Below are 27,249 nucleotides of genomic sequence, written 5' to 3'. Positions count from 1 at the left end.
TCTCGAACTCCTGAGCTCAGGTGATCCACCCGCCTCGGCCTCCCAAAGTGCTGGGATTACAGGTGTGAGCCACCGTGCCTGGCCCTATCTACCTATTTATCCAGCCATCCATTCATTCATTCACCCATCCATCCACCAACTCACCCATTCATCCATTTACCCATCTACCCATCCATACATCCATTCATCCTTCCATCTATCCACCCACCCATACATCTACTCACACACCCACTCATCCATCCACCTACCATCTACCTATCCATACATTCATTTATCCTTCAGTCCATCCGTCCATCCATCCATCCATCCATCCATTCGTTCATCCATCCACCCACCCCATATATCCACCCAGCCACCCATTCCTCCACCCTTCCACCCATCCATTCACCAATCCACCCATCCATCCATTTATTCATTCATCCACCCATCCACACATTTACTTATCCATACATCCGTCAGTGTCATTCAGTAAATATTTACTGAGCACAAACTCTATGGCAGGCCTTGTGCTGGATCTTGGGTGACAGAGAAATCATTAAGACCCCATGGTCCCTGCCTTCCAAGGGCTCACAGCACAAGGAGAACGGCAGGCAGGCAAGCCACTAGTGCATGTGCCAGGGTCTGGAGTCTAGACCGGGTGATTTGCCTGGAGAAGCTAGAGGGCTTCCCAGAGGAGAGGACCCTCACAGTCCCATGCTCATGCCCCACCTGGCCATTCAGTGCATTTAGAATTCTATGCACCAGAACAAAGATGGGCATTGTCAGGCTCTATCTCCACTGAGGCCCCAGCCAAGAATTGGGGAGACAGCCTGCTGATCTCCATGGCTTAACCTCAGAGGGCTGCAGGGAGGCATGTATTCCTTGAATACATGAGTTTCTTAAAATTCTTTTGTAACCACTTTTTATTTATGCTTGTATCACCTTTGGAAAGGGGCAGGAAACGAATCTCTTTGGAAGGCCCAAACCTTTGTCTGACACGTTGCTAGATACTTCTCTGGCTTTCCCTGACTCTCACAGCACCCATGAGATGCCTGGCCTCATTCTTGCTATTTTATTGCCATAGACAGTGTCAGCTACATGCTATTAAGTGGCAGGGCCAGGATTTGAACCCAAGTCTGTTTGCTTTAAAAGCACCATTGAAATTCCAGCACCTAGCTATGCCTCGTAAAATATTGCAGAACCATGCCTGTAACTCAGCTGTGTGTACAGATGCTACGTAACCCTCACAACAACCCTAGTGGGGGGTGGGCATGATAAGCCCATTTTACAGGTGAGAAGACTGAGGCCCACAAAGGCTCAGTGGCTCTGATGAGGTCCCACAGTTAGGAATGCCAGGTCTGTGGTATGAGCCTGTGGTCCATGCCCCATTCACCCTCCATAGGTGTTCAGCTCCCGCTCCCACTGATGATGCTGGCCTGGCTGCAGATGCCCCTTCAGGTCATAATGGAGTGCAGAGGCCTCATTGTGCCTATGAAATTGTGACCATTTTCCTTAAATTCATCACTCAACGCTCGTCTCACCTCTCCTGCATTCTCAATAAATTCCTGATCATTTATCGCCATCCGTTTGGCATTTCACCACCCAGAGGAACTTGGAGCCATCTGCAGCCTTGAAAAGTTCAAGCTGTTCTCCTTCCAGGAAAGAAAATGAATGTTACATAAGATGGAGCCCAGCACATTCTTATAGAAGATCAGGAAACCACTTCTCTGACTAAAACAGCTCCCTGTTATCTCTGCCTCTTGCTTCCTATTTTATCCAGGTCCACAATCACACGGCAGCTGCCGTTTTTAAACATTCTGTCTTGCAGAGCCTTTAAAAAGAGCTCCATACTGTCCCTGTGTTCACATAGAATGGCCGTCTCTCCAAGACCCCCATGGACTCTGTGAGGAAAGGCTTCTCCCACTGCATTGTTCCCAGCAGAGCCTGTGCTGGTGGCCTTGTCCTTTGTCCTTCAGGTGTGGGTGGGAGACCTCTCCAGGGGTCGAGGTGCCTGCAGACCCCCAGTGGACCCTGGCCCACTTCCTCCTAGTGCCTCTCTGGGGTGGCAGGCCTGGCCCAACTATTACCATTTCTTCTTCATAGAATAGGCTCTTCTTCTACTTGCTCATCTTAGGTTATTTTATGTGGTTACTGTCAATAAAACTGGCTCTGTGTTTTGGGGAAACATGTTCATTATAGAACCTTAAGAAACTGAAGTAGAAAGATGTGACTACTGACCACTCCAGGACAATTAACGTTGATGTGCACAGACTCTGAGGAGTTGGAAAGCACCCTAAAGATGATCTATTATAGTTTGACCTGTGGGCTCTACCATGGGGAAACTGAGGCCCAGGGGACTTAGGCTCACTCATTCCCCTGTAGGTGGCCATGGCAGGAGTGGGGAGTCCTACTCAGGGAGTCACTGTGGGATGGGGGACAAGTGAGCAGAAGCGATCAGTGGACTCTGCCATGTGGCCAGGATGGCTTTAAGCAGACGTGACATTTGAGCCGGGTCTGGTCCGCCCCGTGGCCCTGCAACCCTCTGCTCACTGCCGGCCTCCTGGGCGACACTGCTTTCTGGCTCTGCGGCCCCATCCTCCTCCCATTGATGTTACCTCCTAACTAGCCATCTTGCATTCCGGGTGGTAATTCCTGCTAAATGGCTCCAGATCAGCTTTTCCCAAACCTTGATTGTTTACACGCCACCTTTGTGATTTTCATAGCGGCTATTTAAATTTCATATTATTTCTTCATAGTTTTTTTTAAATCAACTTTCTTTTTTACTTTAAATCTATTTTAAGAGGAAATTTTATTGTAACACAAGAAGTAGAAACCAGTGTCAGGGGCTGTAAATAGGTGACCACAAGGAGAAAACAAGGCGACAGTGTATTGCAGCTCTGCACTGGGGTACACTCAAGAGCCCTGAGTCACCCCGTCCTGAAAGTGGTGGTGAGCTAGTGCCTGAGAGGTGCTTAAAATGGGTCAGCACCTGAGTGAGTCTCTCTCTTAAGTACTCAGAGGATTGGAATGGGATGAACGAGGGAATGGGTAATGTTTTCCTGGTACACGGTGATGGCATTTCATGCTGTGACATCAAACTTCCCTAACTCATCCCAGGCACAACCAGCTGTGGGAGTCCTACAGGCCGAGAGACTCATGCTCTGCACACTCAGGGCTCATCACACCAGCTAGTAAATGTGCAGGGTTTTTAACAACCCTCTATGTGATTTAGCGTCTAGCTCTCTTCTTTTTTTTTTTGCCCTGACATATATGCACATCTTCCTTCAAAGCCGTCCCATAAATGAGTGTACTGTTCCCCTCCTATGGAACATGCCTGTACAGTAAAAGCATCCCATATGGTGTGAGTGCACCAGCATCGGCCATGGTTTGCTGTGAGGCTGGTTGGCACCAAGGAGAATTAGAAGAAGCAGGTGGGGCCAGAATATCTTCACCCCCACCCCACTGCTTGTTCCTTCAGGCAGCCTGGAGGTGGGTGCCCACTGCCAGAACAAGAGCAAACAAAGGCCCTCCCCGTGCAGCAATAAAGAAACTCAGGCTTGTGCCAGGTGTGGTGGCTCACGCCTGTAATCTCAGCACTTTGGCAGGCCGAGGCAGGTGGATCATTTGAGGCCAGGAGTTCGAGACCAGCCTGGCCAACATGGCAAAACCCCATCTCTACTAAAAATACAAAAATAAACTGGGTGTGAGGGGACGCACCTGTAATCCCAGCTACTCAGGAGGCTGAGGCAGGAGAATCACTTGAACCCAGGAGGCGGAGGTTGCAGTGAGCCAAAATTGTGCCACTGCACCCCAGCCTGGGTGACAGAGCAAGACTCTGTCTAAGAAAAAAAGAGAGAGAGAGAGAGAGAGACTCAGGCTTGAAAGACAGCGCTCCAAGCTCTTGCACAGAAGCGAGGTCAGTCATACCAGCATCTGGTCCTTTTCCGGAATCTTGGGACAGCTGTGGAGCTCTTCATTAATGGACTGCTCTAAAAGTCACACCATGTGCCTTCCACAGACCATCAGTGATTTCCCAGAAGGGCAGTTCCAAATATTGATCTAAATGTCGCCTCAGAGGAGCCCTTTGGCATAAGAACCTTTTCAAAACCGGCCAGGGCCCCGGCTGGCCTAGAAGAGGCATCTGAAGAGATCGCACATGTTAATAAAGGTTCTTAATCTCTTGGCCTCCTATAATGCAGAACTGCTTTTCGATTAAAAATAAATCACTCCTGGAGCTTGCATCCCCAAAGCATATGAAATAATTTTGAGGCAGTAGATATCTTGTTTTGGAGGAGTAATAACGGCCATCTAAGTTTCCAGCCTAGTACAAGGGGGTGTTTATCCATCTCACCCCACTGGCACTGACATATTTTCTGCACCTGTAGCAGATTACAGGAGGATGGGAAAGTGTGGGAGAGGCTAATCAGGCTTAATTAGGGAATGCAGGATGTCGGTTTTGCTTGTTATTGCACCTGGGCACCAGGGCTGTCAGGCTGCTGACCGCCTCGGTGGGCCTCCACACTTTGGTCCTGTTTGCATTTTATGAGCAGCAAACAGGTATGCACCTAAGTAAGTGAAGTTCAAGACCAAACTCTTGAACCTAGTATCTCTTACACTCCGCAACTCTAGCATCTCCAGTCCTATAGGAAGCAGGCCTGTGCTGTGTGGTATGGAGCGGATGTCCCCTGTCTCCTGACCCTGACATGCTTGGCTCAGGGTGCCCAACCCGGCCTGGCATATGCTCATCTGCTAATTATTCTGGGTCCACACTAGACTGGAAGTTCCATAAGGGTAGGGACTTGGTCTGAGATGTGTCCCCAGAGCCTAACCCAGTGCCTGGCCAGACAGAGCTCTCAAGGAATCTCTGTTAAATAAGAAATGGAGGGCTGTGAGCTGTGTGGGCCTCTGGCTGGTGACAAGCATGGGTTCTTCCTGTTGGGTTACAGCTGTGGCCACAGCAGCCTTCCAGCTACTTTTATAGGGCTTCATCCTTTCTAGAAAAAAAATTATATATATAAATATTATATATTATAAAATATATGATATATTTATATTATTATAAATACATATTTTAAAATACATAACATATACATATATATTTTTTCTTTCTTTTTTAAGGGAAATAAATACTTTAGGGACTACTCCAGAACCTTGCATGCATCTGAACTTTTCTTGGAAATGTCACCCCTTTTAATTTTGTTTTATTGTATTTTATTTTTGAGACGGAGTTTTGTTCTTGTTGCCCAGGCTGGAGTGCAATGGTGCGATCTCGGCTCACTGCAACCTCCGCCTCCCGGGTTCAAGTGATTCTCCTGCCTCAGCCTCCCAAGTAGCTGAGATTACAGGCATGCACCACCAGGCCTGGCTAATTTTGTATTTTTAGTAGGGACGGGGTTTCACCATGTTGGTCAGGCTGGTCTTGAAATCCAGATCTCAGGTGATCCACCAGCCTCAGCCTCACAAAGTGCTGAGATTACAGGCGTGAGCCGCCGCGCCTGGCCATTACCCCCACTCCTTTTTTTTTTTTTTTTTTTGAGATGGAGTTTCACTCTTGTTGCCCAGGCTGGAGTGCAATGGCGCTATCTCGGCTCACTGCAACCTCTACTTCCTGGGTTCAAGCGATTCTCCTGCCTCAGCCGCCTGAGTAGCTGGGATTACAGGCGCTTGCCATCAGGCCTGGCTAGTTTTTGTATTTTTACTAGAGATGGGGTTTCACCATGTTGGTCAGGCTGGTCTAGAACTCCTGACCTTAGGCAATCCACCTGCCTTGGCCTCCCAAAGTGCTGGGATTACAGGCGTGAGCCACTGCACCTGGCTCATTACCCCTTTTTAATTAGTAGCATTGCTCTTCTCTCTCTGACTATACGTACTCTCTCTGACTTCTAAATTTATCAGCAGCTTCTTCTGAAGCTGGCCTGGTACCCGGTGAGCTCTACGGGACTCTGAGCTGAGTTTAGAGGAGGGAAAGGCAGTTGAAGGGATTTCTTGTTGGCTACAATGCTTAGACACCTCAGGGGGTGAAGCACATGCTCTGACTGTTACCAGTAAGTTCCCAGGGCAACCAATGGGTAGTTCTTACTACCACACTTGGCTTGCTAGGGCTTTTGCATGAAAATGAGTGTGAGGACATAAGATCAGTTGTGGCAGGAAGACACATAACTAACCACACAGGGGACCAACATAAAAGCTGTTTCCTCTGGTATAGGCTGACTAATGCACGGGTAGCCTGGCTGGGGCTCCATAGGCAGGAAAACATTTTGATAAGATGATGATAACAGTAGCCATAACAGTAGCCAACTTTATTGTGTATATTCTATGTTGTTTAATTCTCACTACACGTCCTATGGTTCTCCTCATTTCGCAGATGAAGAAACAGTAGTTCAGCAACTTGCCCAAACTCACAGAAGTAGGAAGTCACAGAGCCTAGATCTGAACTCAAGTCAACTGGCTCTTCCCCATGTAAGGGGTCTTATTAATGATAGTCTGCATTTGTTAAGGTACAGGCTGAGCACAGAGACCTCAAAATTTAGTGGCTGAAATAAGAGAGAGGTTTATTTTGCTCTCACTTAGCAGTCCAGAGGTGAGCAGTCCAAGTTGGTAGGGTCACTGGGCTCCAGATGGCCATTCAGGGACCTAGGTTCCTTCCATCTTGTTGCCCCACCACCACTTAGAGTGTGGTTCAATCACCAAAGCTGGTCATTGCCTTCTCTGTGTTCCCGACCATGGGGAGGAGAAAGAGCAAGTCTAAGGCAAGCAGATTGTTTCAAGTAGGTGTTGTAGAAATTGCATACGTCACTTCTATTCATATTCTATTGGCATAACTTAGTCATACGGCCACACCTAGCTGCAGGGAAGTCTGGGAAATATAGTCTCTATCTGGGCAGCCATATGAACAGTTAAAATTCTATAAAATTCTGTAACTACAGAAGAGAGAATGCAGTTTGGGGCAATCAGTTTGCAGTCTACCATAAAGACCATCTTCTCTTTTGTGAATATTAAGACTGGGCTACCACAGGACAGTGTTAAATGCATTCATGATCATATGCAGACATGGGGTCATCTATTCATTTCATAAATATGAAGCCCTTCCTTTGCCGGTACTACTGTAGTGAGCTGCTTGGGGGCTGCCAAGATGCCTGATTCACTGTCTCTTCCTGAGGCACAGCCGGGAGATGAGACATCAGCCAGGAATCAGGAAAAAGGAAAGAGAGTTGACTGGTGGATTTCATTCACTCATTCAACCTGGTTTATTTACACACATCTTGTGCTGAGAAAGGACTTGAGGTAGCCCACTTGTAGTAGGATACAGCTGGCAAAATGCTGTTCGTGTGTGTAATCTCTTTCACCTTCTCACCCACTCTGAGGGAGGCAGGGTAGTTTCAGAGGAGTTCTGGAAGCATCAGAAATCCCATGACTGGTGAGTGGTGAGGGCAGGATTTGGAGCTGGTCTTGAGGGTGGTAGAAAGGGCAAAGTGCAGATTCGAAGTTGGGAGAGTCCACATTCGAGGCCCGGCTCTTCTGATCCTAACGAATAGCTTCACTCACCCCTGGAAGCCTCAGTTTCCTCATCTGGAAAACTGATGCTCAGGCTACTTATGTCAAAGGGCCAGGAGGAGGACCTGCTGAGATAATGGGTGAGTTTCTGGGGCACGTAGATGCTCCACAGCCGTGAGTGTCCTCCCTGGCTTCTTAGGAGCACTTGGTCCCTGGCAATTTGCATTACATGTTCTATGATGTCCTAAGAATGTGTCCTCGAGAGAACAATGAGTCCATGGACTCGGGGACACTGGACAGAGGGCCCTATCTAGGCCTTTGGTGTTTGGCTCCAAGTTCTCCCTTCATCGTGGGAATCCAGCTGCAGGCTTGAAAGGCAATGCTCCTGAGACTGCTCCCCTGCTCTGCCCTCAGCTTCCCTCGGGTGCTCTCCAGCTTGGCTGCACCACCTGTGACCTCACTTCATTGTGGACACCCTGACCAGGGCCCCAGTGACTGGGGTACCTGGGAAGGCTGTGGAGCCCAGCCTCCTACTGATAGGAACCTTCCTGCAGGTGAGGAGGACGGGAAGGGCATCCTGAGTGGAGGAGAGGCCACACAAAGGTGCGGGGAGATGATGTAAGTGCAGAGACATCAGTGATTTTGGCTGTTGACACAACATGAATATGGCATTTGTGTGAGCACAGATTTGAGTGGGGGAAACTGGGGGCAGGGTGTGGAGTTAGGAGGCTGTTGGGATTGTTCAGGCTGTGGGGGTAATAAGGTCTGGGAGTGACAGCAGAGGGAATGGAAAGAACAAATCCAAGAGAAGTGAAGACTCAGCAAAGGGCCTGTCCAAGGAGGAAGTCCTGGAACCCAGAGTCCAGTGGCAGCTCCACAAGAGGACAGGCAGGGGCCACAGAGGCAAGAACAGGGCCCTGGGGTCCCAGCAGGGTACTTCGGAGCCCCAGGACTGTGACTCAGAGCAAAGCGGAGGCTGAAGCTGAAGGTGGGAGCTCAGAGAGACGTGCTGCCTGTTTTATGGCACCCAAAGAATTCACTTCATGGGCTAGAGTCTGACGCATAGAGAACCTGAACAGGCTCCTGCTTTCCTGCATACATAGATACGAAGAAAAGCCAAAGAGTGATTATCACAAAACTCTGGACAGTGGGTTGCTCCTGCAGGGAGAAAGGTATGCACTGTGCTTGCAAGGTGCTGGTCATGTGCTCTGTGTCTTTGACTGTTAGTAGGTACATCGGGTTTCCACCTGTTATGATTATTTGACCTGTGCAGATCAGTTGTTTGTACTTTTTAATACATATATCTGTTTCACAATGAAATGTCACACACCCCTTGCTGCTCTGGATGACATCAACCTGGGCAAAGTTGGAGATGAAGGTTAGAGATACACTGGAGAAGTATATGCTATATAAAGAATTTTGGGCCAGGTACGGTGGGCCAGGTATGGTGGGCCCACATGCCTGTAATCCCAGCACTTTGGGAAGCCCAGGTGGGAGAATCACTTGACTCAGGAGTTCAAGACCAATCTGGGCAACATGGTGAAACCCTGTTTCTACAAAAAATAAAAATCAGCTGGGCAGTGGTGGCTCGCGCCTATAGTCCCAGCTACTCAGGAGGCTGAGGTGGGAGGACCGCTTGAGCCTGGGAGTTTGAGGCTGCAGTGAGCCATGATTACACCACTGCACTCCAGCCTGGGTGACAGAAGAAGACCAAGTCTCAAAAAAAAGTTGATTTTTTATGTTGTTTGTTTTTCTAATCTGGAATATTTGAGGAGTCTAGTGACATTCCGGATGTATAGTCTTAGGCATATAAATAAGGAATCATAGACAGCCATAATAAAAGGATTGTGTTCAACCTCCATCTTTTCACCCTGAGTTTCTATTTTCAGGAGCCTTCCAGCTCAGAAAATAGGCTGCATGCAGAGCAAGACTAGACTGAGTCTTGACAGGTCGAGGGGAATATTACTTAGGAGACATGGTTCTCTTATTCGTCTCAGGAACATTTTTTTTTTTTTTGCCTGCAAAAAGCCAGGAGGATTCTCAGCTTTGCCCAGGTGTTCTCAGGGACAGCCACACAGAATGTCCGAGAAGCTGAGTGGAAAGCAGTCCTGGGATGCACCCTCTGCAGAGGGATGGTGAAAGACAACTGGAGAGATGATTTTGATGCGGTCACACAGCCAACAGTGACAGTCATGTGTGTGGCACAGCGTGGCCTCTCGTGCCTGGGGACTGCACAGCGTCACAGGCTTCTCCTCTGCCACCTTGTCCTCAAGCACACCAGTGGATTGCAGGCCTCCCACGGAGCTCTGCAGAGTGGGTAAGGCATCCGCCTTCCAGAACCTCTCAGCTTAGCAGGCTGGGTAAGGCAGGCAGTCGCCCCGGGGGAATGTGATAAGTGCCCAAAGAGAGATGTTAGCAGCATGATAAATTAGGTGGTAAATGCACCAGGCTCTCCGTCCCCGTCTGTTTCAGGCTGGTGGATGCTGGATTTGCTTTTGCACATTTATATGGAAATACATCTTTGCTGTGGCTTGTAATTTTCTAGTTGAATAACTTCAGGGGAGGCCTACTTTAGAATTTAATTATCCTTACCCTGGGAGAGCTTTGCTGAGGTTCAGTGCTCAGAAGAGTGCACGATTCTAAACATTGCATGACACTCACCATAGGGCACCATTGGCTGCAGTACATCACTGTTTTGAGGGTTGTATGATAGTGTTCTTATGTCCTGCTGACCTAGGAGTCAAGATGGACTGGTCTCAAATGAAATTCTGCCCTACCACTAATCACGCAGCAGGGAGGTTTCTCATCTACTGGATACTTAACCAAGAGGTTTTGAAGCCAGACTGATTTTGGCAACCCTAATGCATTGGCTCCACAGTGCTTTTTTAATGATAGTCCAAGCTAAATATGAAAGCTCCAACTGCAGATTCATTGTGCACTAAAGGCTTGAATTTCTTAAGTAGTGGTGACATAGTCCTGTAGGGAAATTGTGAATTGAAGCTTCTCAGAATTAGGCTTCTCAAAGCCGAGGCCCAATGTAGGAAGATAATATGTGGCTGTCTAGAGTGTGGTGCTGAAAAAGGGTCAGAGGGCTTCTGTGTTCCTCAGAAAAGGGAACTGGGATTGATTAGTAATATCTGCTTTGAGTTCAGGAGCAGGGACAGTGGCCCAAATGCCATGTGTTTGTAATTAGCCATTTCCAAGATACCTCCCAACTTCTGGGCTCTGTGCAGAGAGTGGTGGGGCGGGGAGGGGGCTTTCTCCAATGTTCTCTCCATTCACCCTCACTGCAAAGTGTTGATGCTATTTCCATGGGAAGATGTTCATGGAAAGATGTTAAGGAATCAAAAGCAGGATTTAAAAGAAACATACAATGTATAAATAATTACAAACAAATTTTAATATATTTGGAAAAGAACCTGGAAGGAAATATATCATAATGTTCATAATTGTTATCACTGGGTGATAAGATTGTGGATGGATTTTGCTTTTTCCTTCGTGCTCATCTATATTTTTCTATTTTTGTGCAATGACCCATATTCCTTTTTAAGCATACATAAATTATATGTGTGAGTTGGTGTGTGCATTCTTCAATATTACATATGTGCAGATTTGGTGGCATGCTTTTTTCACTTTATAAATTCATCAGGAACGTTAATTACTCCTCCTCAATGTAATTTTTTAGTTACTACTTAAGGTAATTCTAAGCCTTTTGCTTCATCTGGGCTGAAAGGTCTGGACAGCAACCTCATCATCATCTCCTCATATTTTTTTTTAAAGTATCAACTTTTATTTAGATTCAGAGGATACACGTGCAGGTTTGTTACACAGGTTTATTGCATGATGCTGAGTTTGGGGTATGACTGATCCCATCACCCAGGTATTGAGCATAGTGCCCAATAGGTAGTTTTTCAGTCCTTGCCCCCCTCCCTCCCTTCCCCCTTTAGTAATTCCCAGTGTCTGTTTTTCCCAGCTTTATGTCCATGTGTACTCAATGCTTAGCTCCCACTTGTGAGAACATGCAAAACCCCGCCATGTTTGGTTTTCTGTTCCTGCATTAATTTGTTTAGGATAAATTAATTTGTTTAGTAATCTCCAGCTGCATCTGTGTTAACTGTAAAGGATATGATTTTGTTCCTTTTTATGGCTGCATAGTATTCCATTGCATATATGTACCACCTTTTCTTTATCCAATCCACTGTTGATGGGCACCTAGGTTGATTCCATGTCTTTGCTATCATGAATATTGCTGTGATGAACATATGAGTGGAGGTGTCTTTTGGTAGAATGATGTATTTTCCTTTGGGTATATACCCAGTAATGGGATTGCTGAGTTGAATGGCAGTTCTGTTTGCCGTTCTTTGAGAAATCTCCAAACTGCTTTTCACAGTGGCTTAACTACCTCAGTTTCTAATACTAGACACACATTAACTTTCTTCCAAAAGGACGAGCAAAAGATAAAAACTCAACAGAAATCTGAAAGACTCTGCAGCCCAAAGGAGGGGGGTATCCTGAGGAGGAGGCCTACATAGGACTCATAGAAGAGAGTCTTACATCATAGAAGACAGTGTTACATCATAAAAGACAGTCTTACATCAGAGAAGAGAGTCTTACATCATAGAAGATAGTCTTACATCATAGAAGAAAGTTCCACATCGTGGAAGATAGTTTGACATCATGGAAGACAGTTTGACATCATAGAAGACAGCCTGACATCACAGAAGATAGCCTTACATCACAGAAGACGGTCTGACATCACAGAAGACAGCCTTACATCACAGAAGACAGTCTTACATCACAGAAGACAGCCTTACATCATAGAAGACAGTCTGATGTCATAGAAGACAGTCTTACATCATAGAAGACAGCCTGACATCACAGAAGATAGCCTTACATCACAGAAGACGGTCTGACATCACAGAAGACAGCCTTACATCACAGAAGACAGTCTTACATCATAGAAGACAGCCTTACATCATAGGAGGCAGTCTGATGTCATAGAAGACAGCCTTACATCATATAAGACATCCTTACATCATAGAAGACAGTTACACATCATAGAAGACAGTTTGGCATCATAATAGAGGATAGTCTTACTTCATAGAAGACAGTTTTTTTTTTTCTCCTGCCTCAGCCTCCTTAGTAGCTGGGATTACAGGAGCATGCCACCATGCCCAGCTAATTTATGTATTTTTAGTAGAGAAAGGGTTGCACCGTGTTGGCCAGGCTGGTCTGGAGCTCCTGACCTTAAGCAATTCTCTCGCCTCAGCCTCCTAAGTAGCTGGGAGTATAGACACAAGCCACCACGCCCAGCTAATTTTTGTATTTTTGGTAGAGATGGGGTTTCGCCATGTTGGCCAGGCTGGTCTCGAACTACTGGCCTCAAGTGATCTGCCCACCTCGGCCTCCTGGAGGGCTGGGATTACAGGCATAACCCATCAAACCTGGCCAGAAGACAGCCTTATATCACAGAAGACAGCCGGACTTCATAGAAGATAGTCTAACATCATAGACGATAGTCTTAAGTCAGAAGATAGTCTTACATCATAGAAGACAGTCTTACTTCAAGATATTTAGAAAATTTCCAGTAACTTCCAACACACTTCAAGAAGACTTGGCCAGGCGCAGTGGCTCACGCCTGTAATCCCAGCACTTTGGGAGGCCAAGGCAGGTGGGTCACCTGAGGTCAGGAGGTTGAGACCAGCCTGGCCAACACGGTGAAACCCCGTCTGTACTAAAAATACAAAAATTAGCTGGGCGTGGTGGCAGGCACCTGTAATCCCAGCTACTTAGGAGGCTGAGGCAGGACAATCACTTCAACCCGGGAGGCGGAGGTTGCAGTGAGCCGAGATTGCACCATCACACTCCAGCCTGGGGGACAAGAGCAAGACTTCGTCTCAAAAAAAATGAAGAAGACTTGGCATCTATAAAATAAGACCCACTTATGCAGAGGGGAAGAAACTGACATCTGAAAAGATTCCGTGGGATCTAGAGCTTCTCTAATTATGGGGAAGGAGATTGTGAATAGAGAGCCCTTAGCCCGGTGCCTGGCCCATAGGCTCTCAAAATATGTTACTGTTATCATTCTTAAAATAAGTTATATTCACACACAACCTATTTTTCTAATGTTTTCCCTTATTAGGATTTATGCCAATTGGGGATTTTTAACCTCCAGTTTTAGCAATTCTGCCAAGCCAGGCCCTTCCCTGCCTCTCCCTAGACTCATGCAAGTTACAGAGTGAGACCCGAATGTGGCCTGGGAGCTGCTGAGCCAGCCAAGGGCCAGGGCGGCTGCCATTCTGCCACGTGCCTGGTCGACTCCGATTGCTTTATTTCTCTGGTGGAGCCACTGTGGTTCGCATGTTGGAGCTGGGAAGGGTTCCATCTGGCTCACAGCCAAGGAGGAATGGAGAATTCCTTCAGACTTAGGTAGGCTGACAATCAACATCATTGCTCCCAAGAAAAAGTATTTTGAGTCATGACCCCTGGGTGGGATTGGAACCCTTCAGTTTCTGCCCAGATGTGCCTGCTTCATGGGAACCAGATGTGTTAAAAAGCAAAACACAGGCCAGAAAACCTGCCATGTGTGTAAAGAGGCTGTCTGGAGCAGTCTTCCCAAGGGCCCGCATAGCTTTGCATGTTCTCCAGTGGCTTGACTGAGGAAACCCTACCATGCACACGCAGGAGAGGCAGCCTAGAGAAGTGAACTGGTACCTACCAGCAGCTTTTCATCTTCAAAGCACTTCTGCAAGGCAGGGATTTTTTTTTTTTTCTTTTGAGACAGAGTCTTGCTCTGTCACTAGGCTGGAGTGCAATGGCGCGATCTCGTCTCATCGCAACCTCCGCCTCCCGGGTTCAAGCGATTCTCCTGCCTCAGCCTCCTGAGCAGCTGGGACTACAGGCATGTGCCACAACACCCAGCTAATTTTTGTATTTTTAGTAGAGAACGGGGTTTCACCATGTTAGCCAGGATGGTCTCGATCTCTTGACCTCATGATCTGACCTCCTTGGCCTCCCAAAGTGCTAGAATTACAAGCGGGAGCCACTGCGACCTGCCAAGGCAGGGATTATTATTCCTGTTTTCCAACTGAGGCACTTGAGGCTGTGAGTGACTTTCTCAAATAAAAAGGCAGGGTTCATCACACAGCAATCCCTTTGCCATTACTCCAGCCTTTCTCGAACCCCTGTCCCTCAGATCTTAGAGATGCATGTGTGGACCACAGCAATGGACTTTTGGCTGTAGTGTTGGTCTGGGCAAGAAAAAAAAGTGGATGGGTTGATTTAACACAAGTATCTGAAAGCCAGATTGATAGATGTAAATTTCAAGAGAGAAGGACCTAGACATATAGATTTGAACTTAGTGAGTGGCCTCTGGGGGCCGGGATGCTGCATGTTTGTTCGTTTGTTTTTTGAGACAGAGTCTCAGGCTGGAGTGTCGCCCAGGCTGGAGTGCAGTGGTGCCATCTTGGTTCACTGCAACCTCTGCCTACTGGGTTCAAGCAATTCTCCTTTCTCAGCCTCCCGAACAGCTGAGACTACAAGCACTCATCACCATGCCCGGCTGTTTTGTATTTTAGTAGAGACGGGGTTTCACCATGTTGGTCAGGTTGGTCTCGAACTCCTGACCTCAGGTGATCCCCCTACCTCGGCCTCCCAAAGTGCTGGGATTACAGGTTTAAGTCACTACTCCCAACAGATGCTGCATGTTAAAGGACTCATGCTCCTCTTGCCTTGAGGGCAGAACAAACACAAATGGAGCCAATGCAGTTCAAGGAATTTCCATAAAAGGCAAGGAAGGAACTCCGGGCCTCAAGAGTTTAAAACTGAGATAAACAGCCCATGTTAATATTTGAGTGTCCTGTTTCACAGTTTTGGGAGGAGGCTGGAGATGATATTAATTATGGAGTTCAGTCCACAGCATGACATATGTAAAGCACTTAGCTCAATAAGCATTCCTCCCCTTTCGGGGTAGGGGTCGGGGTAGGGGGATCTTAGAGATGCACAGATACTCCCAATATAAACAAAACATAATCAACTGCAACCATGTAGAATCATCAGGACATGAAATGTGAGCTGGACTGTGGTTAGCCTGGAGGCTGCAGATGCTTCTCAGAGAGCTTTGAAGCAGGATAGCTCAAAGACAAACAAGAAGTGAGAAAGAAAGGAGGGAGAGAGGAGGCGGGGTGGCCCTCTAGTGCCTGGGACAGAGGGGTGTGCGGGAGGAGCTTTCAGGCTCCTTTAGGACTCTGATCTTTCAATGATCTGAAGAAAGCTCATACTGAAAGGTAAAGCTCCTCACACAGGGAATTTGGGAGTCAGGCTCTGCAGTTTTCTTCTATTTCTGGGAGCACTTATTTCAGCAGGGCATTTGCACCAAAGGAAGAGGAAGCCTCCTCAGACGCTGGGCCGGCCATACCCTAACTAAGCATGCACTTTGGGCAGGCACAGCACAACCTCAGCTGCAGTCTCAGTGGTACGGGTGGCATGGAAGACTGGGTGACATGGAGGACTGGGCCTCACCGCACTGGGGCCGGCTACCCCCTGGGGTTGCCATCGGAGCAAGTTCACACACCAGCCCACCGGGGAACTCGTGGGATCTGTCAGTGTGAGCGGGAGAAGGATCAGGCTCCTAGACTAGGGTCCCCCAGGAAGTGGGCAGGCTGGCTGGACTTGAGTAGGAGAACTGAGCTAGAAATCCAGGCATTCTGGTGTGGGGGAGGCAAGAGGCTGCGGGGCAGGCTGGAGTCAGGCTGTGCTAACAGGAAAATAGGGAGTCAGGGAAACTGTTTCCCATGCGACTTCCTTAAGGGCAGTGGACCGGGTCTCATTCAACTCAGGATTCTGAAGTGGCTTCACAAAATACGCTTAGTGTTCCTTACGGACGAAGGAAGGAAGAAAGGAAGGACTAACAGTGCCTTTATTTCAGGATTGTCCAATCTATCCCCCTCCTCCATCTCATCTCCTGCTGCCATGAGGTCACAGTGGGAGTAAATCGTCCACGACAGGCAATGTAGTGTACTGGTTAAGAAAGGTCTTCAAATCAGATCTCTCTCCCTCCAAGCTTGGCATGTGTGCATTTTTAGCTAAATTCTTAACAGCTCCATGCCCAATTCCTAATCTGTCAAATGGCTTAGAATGTTACGTAATGCTGAGATCACACCTGGGGAGACGACAATGTTAGCTCATGTGGGTTGAGTGCTCCGATGCACGCTGGGCTCGTGTTTCACTCATTACCAATGTAATCATCACGGAGCCTCTGGGAGGTGTGTGCTACCATTAGTACCCACTTCACAGATGAGGAAACTGAGACATAGAATGATTGAGTCACTTGTCACCTAGGCCTGCAGCCAGTCAGGGGCAGATCCAGGATTCAAGTCCAAAGAATCAGATTCCAGGGCCCCAGCCCACAGGATACTGCTTTTTAATCAGCGAGCACACTTACTACTAATCAGGGTGATTGTCACTTTACCCACCTTGGCGTAACCAAGGGCTTCTGATTTGTAGTGTTTTATGATAATAAAAAAATACATAGCTTGGAGGTGGGTGGCAGCATTTGTGCTAAAATATGCTGGATGCAAAGTTGTTCTGGGTCTGAGTTGTGCCCATTCTGAAAGGAGTATTAGATCAAAGAATGCTTACCTGTGCTGTGGCTTTGTTTTATTATGGTTATAATTTTGTTTTCTTCTTGGAAAATGCCTCTATTAAAGGTCTGCCTCTTTTCTTTCTTTCTTTCCTTCTTTCCTTTCCTTTCTTTCCTTTCTTTCTTTCTTTTTGAGACAGGGTCTTGCTCTGCCACCCAGACTGGAGTGGAGTACAGTGGCGTGATCATGACTCACTGTAGCCTCCACCTCCCGGGCTCAAGTGATCCTCCCACCTCAGCCTTCCAAGTAGCTGCACCACCACACCCTGCTAATTTTTAAAATGTTTTTGTAGAGATGGGGTCTCACCATGTTGCCCAGGCTGGTCTCAAACTCCTGGCCTCAAGCAGTCTTCCCCTACTTCGGCCTCCCAAAATGCTGGGATTATAGGCGTGAGCCACCTCACCTGCCCCAAAATATACCTTTTAAAAATAAGCTAAGATTGGGTTGGGTGTCAGGGATGATGAGTCTAATTCCCATTGTGTTCCCAAATCTCAAATTTTCCTTCCAGCCGTAGATGGGTCCCGGGCCTTTCCACATCCTAGCCCAGGGCTCCTGAAGCTAAGCCCGCAGGGGCTCAGCAGCTCCTCCCACCATGGCTGGGCTTTGCTCACACTCATACCCAGCTCCTCCTGGCCACCACATGCCTCAGGGCCTTGTGTCCCTTGGCATTCCACCCCCTCCTGCCCCACCTTTAATGCCCTTTGCACATCCCCCCACCCCTTTTGAGCCCAAGAGAGTTCCCACCTCTCCCATGGAGCGTTTGGATAACCAGGTTCAGCTGCAAGCACGAGAAGCCTCTCTAGCCAGGCAAAGCAAAGGGATTTAACCTGGGGCATTGAGTGCTTTCAAAACTACTGGGCACTGCGGGAGTGGTCTGTAGGCCTCTGGGAATGCTTCATGACTGTTCCAGCCCACAGTTGTCTCTCCTATCTCTGATGCATTTCATTCATTCATTCATTCAGTGTTCATGGAGCAGAGGCAGTGCCGGCTGCTAGGGACAGGACACCAGGATGAATGAATAAAACATGATCTCTTCTCAAAGAACACAGGGTCTACACGCCCTGATGATGAACTCTGGATAAGAGCCATGAGCAGAGTAATGCAGGGCCCCAGGAGGGTGCACCTAACTCAGTGTTGGGGAAGCGTGGAAGGACTGCGGAGTGCGCAGAGGGCAAGAGCAGGCCTCTGCCCAATCATGGGGTCATAGACAGAGGGGGTGTGGAGGAACCACACGTCTTTCCCTGTGGTTGCAGTACAGGGTAGGGTAGGGGTGCCGGGGCAGGCGACCAGAGAGAGGATAAGCTGGTCAGGGTGAGGGGCTTTTGGGGCATGACCTGACCATTACGTGGTGTTGTCTTATTATTTAACTACAGTGGTCAAGAAGGCAGACTTACCAGCCAGCCTGGCTGAGTTAAAATTCTGCTGGGCTCAAAACCTACTAGTTGTGTGATCTCAGGCAAGCTATCCAACCTCCGGACCTCACTTTTCTCATCAGTAAAATGGGGAAATAACAGTACCCACATCATGGGGGTGCTGTGAGGGTTAAAAGAGTTGATATGTAATAACACACTTAGACCTGTATCTGGCCAAGGTGTCAGCTGTCAGCCCTGGATGTTATTTAATGCCTAACTCTGTACCAGGCAGCATGCTGGTGATTTTCCATAAATTCTCTCAACCAGTCCTCTCAAAGGCCCTCCCTGGGAGGCAGGCGTTATTGATCTGTTTTATTACACAAAGGAGAAGTCTATTTCTAGTTTCCTCTGTGAGATTTTAGCTCCTTCACTGGCTCTGTTCTATTTCTGTCCCCCGTGCACTGTCGCTGCAGGAGCCCTGCCAGAGACAGAGAGGAACCAAAGCCCCCTGGAACTCCAAAAGGACAAGTTAGATCTGGGCTTCCACAGAGCCATCATGCTCTCCTGCCTTAGTTACTGGAAAGGGATCCAACTCACTCTCATAAGCCCACACGCAGCCCTGACAGCAGACGTGCCGGTCAGATTTGTTAAAGTCATAAAATTTGGCAGGACGGAGTTTGGTAGAAGTGGAGGATGAAGTGAGGCATCCAGTCGAATGGGTGGGATGCTCTGGAATAAGCAAGAACCAAGAGCAGGCACTGCCCTGGAGCGGCAGGCGATGCTCCCGCCCCTCCAGCAAGGACACCCCAAGGGGCGTGGGACTAGTGTCCCCGAGGCTCCCCTCACCCAGGACTGGTGGCATCCCCACCTGCCTAGTGGTAGGAACAAACACTGTATCCCTCTGACCATACATTTCCTCTAACAAAATATTCATTTTCCTAAGAAAATGAACGGAACGTTCCTTCAGCTGGGCATTCCGTTCTTCCTTTGAGGGAGCCTGGCATTGCTTCGACAAGGGCAGGCAGGAAGGAGGCTAGCGTTTTCCCCTCTGCCAGCCGTTCCACGTGCTCTAGGGGACTGTCTGTTTAATTCTCTTGGCAGCCTCCTAGGGAGGCACTGTCATCTCCACTCTGTGGATGAGCAATCAGGGGGCCAGCAAGTCCAGCCAAGTCCAGAGTCTGGCCAGAACAGGCCGGCCCCTTCAGTGGAGGTGAACCCCTTTCATCTCAGCTCTGGTCTCTGCCTTTCAAGGCAGCAGTGGCTGCTGGTGTATTGCAGGCGTCTTGCCCAGGGGGCTGGCAGTGACCATGAGAATGTGAGTTGTCCCTGGCCCTGAATCCTCCTCCTCATGCAGGAGGCGGGTGAGGCAGAGAGGATGGTCATGAAGGCAGAAGCCTGGATCCTGAGCCGCAGGGCCTCAGTGCACTTGCACACACATTGTCTCATTTTACCTCCAAACCCCTAGGAGGAGGCTGCAGTGTTACTGTGTCTCAGGTGGAGAAACTGAGGCCCACAGAGGTCTAGGAACCAGCTTGTGGGAGGGCCAGAGCTTTACCCCACACCTCTACATGGCAAGTGGCTCACCTGGCAAGTGGCTCAGCTGGCAAGTGGCTCACCTGCGCCATCGGAGCAAATGGCTTCCTAGCGGACAGCGATGGGGGGCTTTCATTAGCCCAGGCAAGACCCCTGCCCTATCCTCATTTCCTTATTTACCTCGCGACATTGCTCTCTGAGGTCGGTGGTGTTAGGATTATCCCCACTTGACGGGTGAGTGAACTGAGGCCCAGAGAGGTTAGGTCACCTGATTAATAAACAAAGGTATAAAAGGGGCATTCATTTTTCGATGGAGAGGATAAAGCAGCCTGGTTTGTACATTCTGAGAGGCTCTGCGGCTTGTTCATCTCGAGGGCTGTGTGTGCTTTATTGGGAGCTGTCCCACCTCCTGGGGCTGGATGCCAGGCAGGCCATCTGCTTCTGGGGCTGGGCGCCCCTCCCACAGTCATTGCCTTCTCCCTGAACGACTGGCTCCCAACTGGCTGCAGCCGTTAAAGAAGTTCCAGGAAAAAGATCTTAGCCAGCCTCCTCTGCAACCTAATTTCTGCTGCTGTGGGTATTGCCTTGTCTGCATAAATGGCTCTGCTAATTTTCTGCTGCTGCCTGTTGTTGAGGTTGCAGAACGGCAGGGGAAGAAGGGCAGGAACCAACCACTTTCCTTGGCACCTGCTCAGGGCCCTGTCGGCCCCTTGATGAACGTTGTCTCTTGTCTCCCACTCCATTAGCAGCAGCCCTGCAATCCTCACAAAGCTGAAGTCAGATCAGGTCGCTGCCCTGCTGGGTACCATCCTCCGCACAGAGGAGAACCCCAGTGCCCCACTGCTGCCCCTGGGGCTGTGGACCCAGCCTTCCATGCACCTCTCACCTTCCTCCTCCACTTGGCGCTCTGGACTCGGGGCCTTCCTTCCGCGCCTGGAGTAGGCACACCTGTGTGTCCCCAGCAGGACTCCTGCACCAGGATAGCTCCCAGCCACTCAGACACTCAGGGGCCTTCCCTGGCTATTCCGTGGAGTCTAGGTCGGGCTCCCTTAGTCTAGGTTGGGCTCCCTTATCTGTCGACCCCCTCATGGTGCTCACAGTGCTCCTCACAGTACACACTCACAGGCGTGTTCTCTGCTGAGTGGCTGCAAGCTGTGTGTGGGCAGGGACAACGTTGTTTGTTCATCTCAGTGTCTTGGGGGCCTGGCACGTAATAAGCTCACATTCACACATTTGCAGACTCGGCTGAAGAAAAGTAGGACCCACTGTTGTTGCCATCCCATTCTTTCTACTCCAATGCCAAGGAGACAGGCCGAGGGCCATCAGGCGACTTGCCCAGGGTCCTGCGTGGTCACACTGGGAATCCAACCAGGTTGTTCTGGCTGAACTTTGCTCTCTGTTCACAGCCTCCAGCAACTGGGATGTACATTTCCTCCACATCTGGGTTTCTCAGTGCTCAGTCATGTATATATTTGGAGCAGAAATAGAAGCACAATGTTTTGTGAAACCCTGAAGGGGAAGCTTCCACGCAGTGCCCAACATCCAGTGGTGAATGTGACCTTCCATCAGGAAGCCTGGAGCTGGGGTCTGTCCCTTTACCCAGAGAGACAAATGCAGACACACATAGCTTGGGACATGGCCAGCTGTATTCGTGGCAACAGGGCAGGAAGCTGGGAAGGGCCGGCCAGACCAGGCCGGGAAGAGGTCTGAAGAGAGGAGGGAGCGGCAACAGTGGCTCCACCTGCAGCAGGTGTGTGGGGAAGGAGGGGGGAAGGTCTCACAGGAGGAGGGGTGTGCTCACAGGGGGTGAGGTGAAGCACCTGGAAACCCTGGTGCCAGTAAGCACAGCACAGGCGGGCTTCCAGGAGGCTCCACCCTGGGCACTGCAGTGGGCAGAGGAACCCTAGGACCACCCCCACCCCTAGTTGTTAAACATTTAACAGCACACCATCGCCTGGCACATCTGGGCACCAGAAAGGAGGCCTCGGAGCTTGGGAGCAGGGCAGAGGGGGAGAGGTGTTTCAGAGGCAGACAACCTTTGTTCTGTTGCAATGCGAAGTCTCTGGAAGGCTTAAAGCAGAAGGGTAACATGATTTGATTTCGCTTTGCTGGACAGATTTACAAAACACACTAAGGTCCTGGGAACATGTAAATGTGGCAGCCAGGGGGAAGGGGAGATTGAGTTATCAGAATTGGGGTCCAGGCAGGATCTGAATCCAGACACTAAGGAGAAACCCACTTACCACAATAGAAGCTGAAGATCAGAATGAGTCCAGGTGTCCAATGGTGGGCTCTCAGGGTGCTGACCGGGCCTGGGGGTGGAAGTGTGGGGCTGTGGAAGGCTAAGCCTGCAGGTGCTGCCAACGGGCTCTTCCTGTGCAGAGAGAAGGGTGGCAGTGACCCCCACCGCCTGCAGTGGGACGGCTATATCGGTCAGCCTCTATGGCTAGAACTCGTGGCCTACCCAGCATACCCCCCAGGGAGATTGGTGGCTCTAAGGTTGCTCTAAGTTTCTACAATGGCTGCATTCTCACCACACTTAAGTTCCACTTAGCCTCTGAGCAGCACCATGGCCCAAGCTCAACATTGTGATGAGAGCAGGTGCTTCTCCACCTTGGCTGTACATCGGAGCCACTGGGGAGCTTTTCTAACCGCAGACCAATTAAACCCAGAGGTCCCCTGGGAGTGGGACCCAGGCATCAGCCTTTTTGAAAGCTCCCCAGGTGACTCCAATGTGTGGCCAAAGTTGAGAACCTCTGGATTAGAAGGAATTGCTGCAGAGTAAGAGACCACTTGTTTTTCCACATATTGACTTGGTGCTGGATTCTCTTGACAGGCAATTCCAGGCATGATGGCAATGCCTTGTGCCATTTCTTTGGTTGCTAAATGGAACCCCAAAGTCCTTTTCTGCTGGGTGGCCCCTGGCTGCGATGAGAGGCTGGAGAGTTGCATGATCCAGCTCAACGACCTGTCTGTCTGCATTAACAGTAGCCTGAATTATGACAGCAGTGGCTGTGCTCCCAAAGGGGGTTAAAGTACTTGAGCTATCCCTTCTGGAAGCACAGCCCCTTTTGAAGACAGAAGATGCTGACTAGTTAGCAGTTCCAGCCATGCTCCTCAGTAGCCAAGGGAAATGCAGGAAAGAAATCCCATCAGCCAATCCCAGAAATATCAGGTGGGCAGGTGTCATTTACACAAGTACACATCTGATCGAGTGGAGGTGGCTGGGCATTCCATGGAGCAGTGAAGAGGGCGTGAAAATTCCTCTGGCTTTTTTAGGAAAAAGGCAGGAAAAGGAAAAGGACAGATGGCAAAGGTGATTTGAAAAATGGGGCTAAATGAAAGCACCATAAAACAAACTGGTGCCATTCTGGCCTTACACAGCCTGGCTGAAAAGAGTCGTAGGAAGAACACAGCTGTTGAATGAGGTGTCTATGTCCTCAGCTGGGCCCCTGTTCATGTTGCTCGGCTGGGATACAGCTCTGGGGTCCAGTCCTCAGAGGGTTGTGGGCTGATGTCAAGGTGGGGGCATCAGGAAGCAGGCAGGCAACTAGAGAACCAGAGTGACGGTCAGCAGGGGTGTGCAGAGGGGCCAGAGCCCAGCAGAAAGGCCCGGGAGGGGTTGCCAGATCAGGCACTGGGAGCCTCCGCCGAGGCACCGTCTGTCCTGACTCCATGGCTTGTGTTCTGAGCCCTATAGCAGCTTCCTGGAGACCAGACAGCCAGCGGCAACATACTCTGAATGGTGTTTTGCCAACTTGCCATGTGGCTCGGGACAACTTACTTTACTTCTTTTTTTTTGAGACAGAGTCCCACTCTGTCACCCAAGCTGGAGTGCAGTGGCACGATCTTGGCTCAACTGCAATCTCAGTCTTCCAAATAGCTGGGATTACAGGTGTGTGCCACCATGCCCGGTTAATTTTTGTACTTTTTATAGTGATGGAGTTTCACCATGTTGGCCAAGCTGGTCTCAAGTGATCTGCCCGCCTTGGCCTCCAAAAGTGCTGGGATTATAGGTGTGAGCCACCTTGCCTGGCCCAACTCACTTAACTTCTATGCATTTCACTCTCATCTGTAAAGAAGATAAATCATCTGATGACTGGAGAGTTAGAAATCTTGCATGTGGAGTTGCAGAGGAACGGGTGCATAGTAAATGCTCAGGAAGGTGGCAGCTTGTTCTCCTCCTCCTCTTTCCCCTCATCACCATCAGCAGCAGTAGAAGTTGGTGGGTATCGCTCATGGCATTTACTCCGTGCCTGAAGGAGACTCTAGCTCTCCGTAGGTCTTCTGCTAAGAATATAGGTCTTGAAAATTGGATAGTTTGGAATCTAAATGCTGCCGCATTCGCCCCCGAGGGAGGAAGCAGGCCCTGGTGGAGGACCTGCCTGCCCCGCGCCAGCACTCTGCCTGGGCCATTGGCATTGATTAGCTCCCATGAGCCTCACAAGCACCCACAGGGCGATGCTATTCTTACCATGTTACAGGCGAAGAAATGAAACTTCATGGGACTGGAGCTCTGCCTGAGAGCTCACAGGAAGAGCAGGGATTTGGGCTCCATTCTGCGTGACTCTGAAGCCCCTCATTTTAACAGCAAACTCCTCTTATTTGACAATGCCTGGAGCCCATGGTGTGGCTCCTGGTGTTGCTGAGGTTTTGTAAGCTCTGGTGCTGCTGCAGCACAGTGGCAGCCATCTGGGCGTTTCTTTTCTTTTCTATTTTTTTGGAGACAGAGTCTCGCTCTGTCACCCAGGCTGGAGTACAGTGGCGCCATCTCAGCTCACTGTCACCTCTGCCTCCTGGGTTCAAGCAATTCTCCTGCCTCAGCCTGCCGAGTAGCTGGGATGACAGGCGCATGCCACCACTCCCGGCTAATTTTTTTGTATTTCAGTAGAGGTGGGGTTTCACTATGTTGGTCAGGCTGGTCTCAAACTCCTGAGCTCAGGCAATCCGCCCGCCCCGGCCTCCCAAAGTGCTGGAATTGTAGGCATGAGCCACCGCGCCCAGCCCCGTGTGGGCTTTCCTAACCAGGCTCCCTTCTTGTCTCTGCAGGGCCCTCATCTTTGTGTCCCATGGAGCCGGAGAGCACAGTGGCCGCTATGAAGAGCTGGCTCGGATGCTGATGGGGCTGGACCTGCTGGTGTTCGCCCACGACCATGGTGAGTGTCCCAGGGTGCCGTCAGAGCTGGCTGGGCCCTGACAATTTGGAGATCTCCCTCTCTAGTCCATCTCACCGCCAGCATCCTTCTCAATTCTTCTATTCCCCACGGATGTTTCAAAGTAAAAAAATGTAGTTATGCAAACAAACAAAAAAAATGTCTGACGAGCAGATTCTGTAGTCTGAGACTGAATGCAGGCTGATTAGAAACCTCAACTGGAAAAACAAAGTCGGATATGTTCATCTCAGAACTTGCCTGAGGCTAAGGAATTCTTTCCTGCATTTATAAAGTGCTTTCTCTCAAAATGGGCCCTGGTTTTTCTCCAAGTGCCCTCAAATGGACATGGTGTAGTCAGTTCAAGTACAGTGTAAACCCTGGTTTAACCACACGAGGTTTACCAAGCATTTCAGACCAGGAGAATAGTAGAAGCCTCAACAGGCCATATTGTTCACAAGAAAACCCAACACACACACAAATACAAGGACACACACCTACCCATGCATATAGTCCTACACACATTTGCACACATACACATATACATACACATGCACACACATACACACCTGTACCTATACACATACACATAAAACACACATACACACACATACACATGTGCACCTACACATTTACACACATATACACACATTCACACATACATATAGACATATACATGCATACATAAACATACCATCCATACACAATCACACACACACAACCCCAGGCCAGGTCTTTGATTCTTTGTTCTGTAGCAAAATCCACAACCATCAAAATCCAATGTTCATTGTCTGAGTCGGTATGTAGTTTTGTAATCATGTTTTCAACATTCTCTATGGCTAGGAAGTCTCCCAATTTAGTTCTTTGCCTAACACTTTTTAAAATTAAGACTTCTCTGTGACTGAACACGGTGATTTCCCCACAGCTTCAATGTAAAATTCTATCATTGTGGCCCAGATCCAGAAATGTTGCTTCCATTTTATCTGATTTGAAAATGGATAATAATTAAGTGATGTCTCTGAAAAGAGGGACAGGGGAGCAATGACAGAGGCCTGGAAGTCCTTGTAAATGCGGGAAAGCCTTATCTGTACGGAGAAGCTGCACAGGAGGTGAAAAGCTTGCTGGGACATTCTGTAGGTAAAGAGCTGCAAATGTGATTTGCCGGGAGCTCTTATTCAGCTGGATATACACAAGCGTCCTCATAACTGACAGTATTGACTAATTCTTTCTTATCATAGTTGTGACATTCTTTAGTGCTTTGCAAACTGTCCCAGTAATATTTGTGAGACTGTTTGAGAAATAATATTTGAGGATTATCTCCGAGGCTTTTAGTATGGGGACTGTGTCATTATTAACTTTGGCACTTCTTACATGTAAAAGCCTCAGATAGGAATTTTTTTTTCCTATTGCATTTGCATCCTTTAAAATTTGTTACACTCATCATCGTTATGTTCTAGAGACATTGTGAAGGAAAAGGATATTTGTACTATGCAGCTAGAGTCCCAAGAATCTATTTTGTATCTTAGCACCAACCACCTTCTTATCGGATAAAACTTGGCCAAATCTGTGGGATTAAGTAAATGTTGTTCCTTGTTTATTTTGTCTGGCTGTGGCACTTTGAGAAACAATTTTAAAAGCCTCCTTTTTTAGAATAAAGGGAGAAAAGAAACAGCCCACCTTTTGATGTTTCCAGAATAACATCTAGAGTTGAGGCAGAGCTCTCTGTGACATTCTAAATATAGTGTGAAAATGGCTGTTGGTGTTCACCTGTTTCAAGCTCTTTGAATGACTCATGGAAATCTCTCTAGCAAGTGCCTAAGGGAAGTGTTTAATTCAAGAAATGAACCCAGTTGACTGTGCGTGTGTGACTTTTGCTGTGGCTTGCTTAGTAGAAGGAAGCCAAGTAAGTGGGCTGCCATTTCGGGGATCTTGTGCAGGCTGGCGATGCAGGTACTGGTGGCTAGTGATCTTGGCTGTATTTCCTTCTTGCTGAGAAATGTGCTAGTAAGTGAAGAAGGAAGGATTTGAACCCAGGTCAAACCTTCTTCAGAAGGTTGGGGAGGGAAAGGAGCGAATGGATGCTAAATCTGACGCTAACTG

The 27,249-nt window shown here is 48.8% G+C and overlaps 1 protein-coding gene across 9 annotated transcripts in view; it reads left to right on the top strand.

Annotated features, from left to right (window-relative positions):
• Positions 1–27,249, top strand: part of MGLL (monoglyceride lipase) — a 134,491-nt gene that overhangs the window by 16,540 nt on the left and 90,702 nt on the right. For 8 of the 9 annotated variants that reach the window (XM_003309986.6, XM_003309988.6, XM_009446404.5 and 5 more), the window contains exon 3: positions 25,049–25,155. In XM_003309986.6, coding sequence (XP_003310034.1) covers positions 25,049–25,155 — 107 coding nt within the window. Of the gene's footprint in view, positions 1–25,048; positions 25,156–27,249 lie in introns of those variants that run through there. The other variant, XM_054680969.1, reaches the window with a different exon arrangement.

Source organism: Pan troglodytes, chromosome 2 (genome assembly GCF_028858775.2).
Source record: "Pan troglodytes isolate AG18354 chromosome 2, NHGRI_mPanTro3-v2.0_pri, whole genome shotgun sequence".
NCBI classification, from domain to species: domain Eukaryota; kingdom Metazoa; phylum Chordata; class Mammalia; order Primates; family Hominidae; genus Pan; species Pan troglodytes.
The sequence above is the reverse complement of the archived record's forward strand: the minus strand, read 5'-3'. Positions and strand labels throughout refer to the sequence as shown.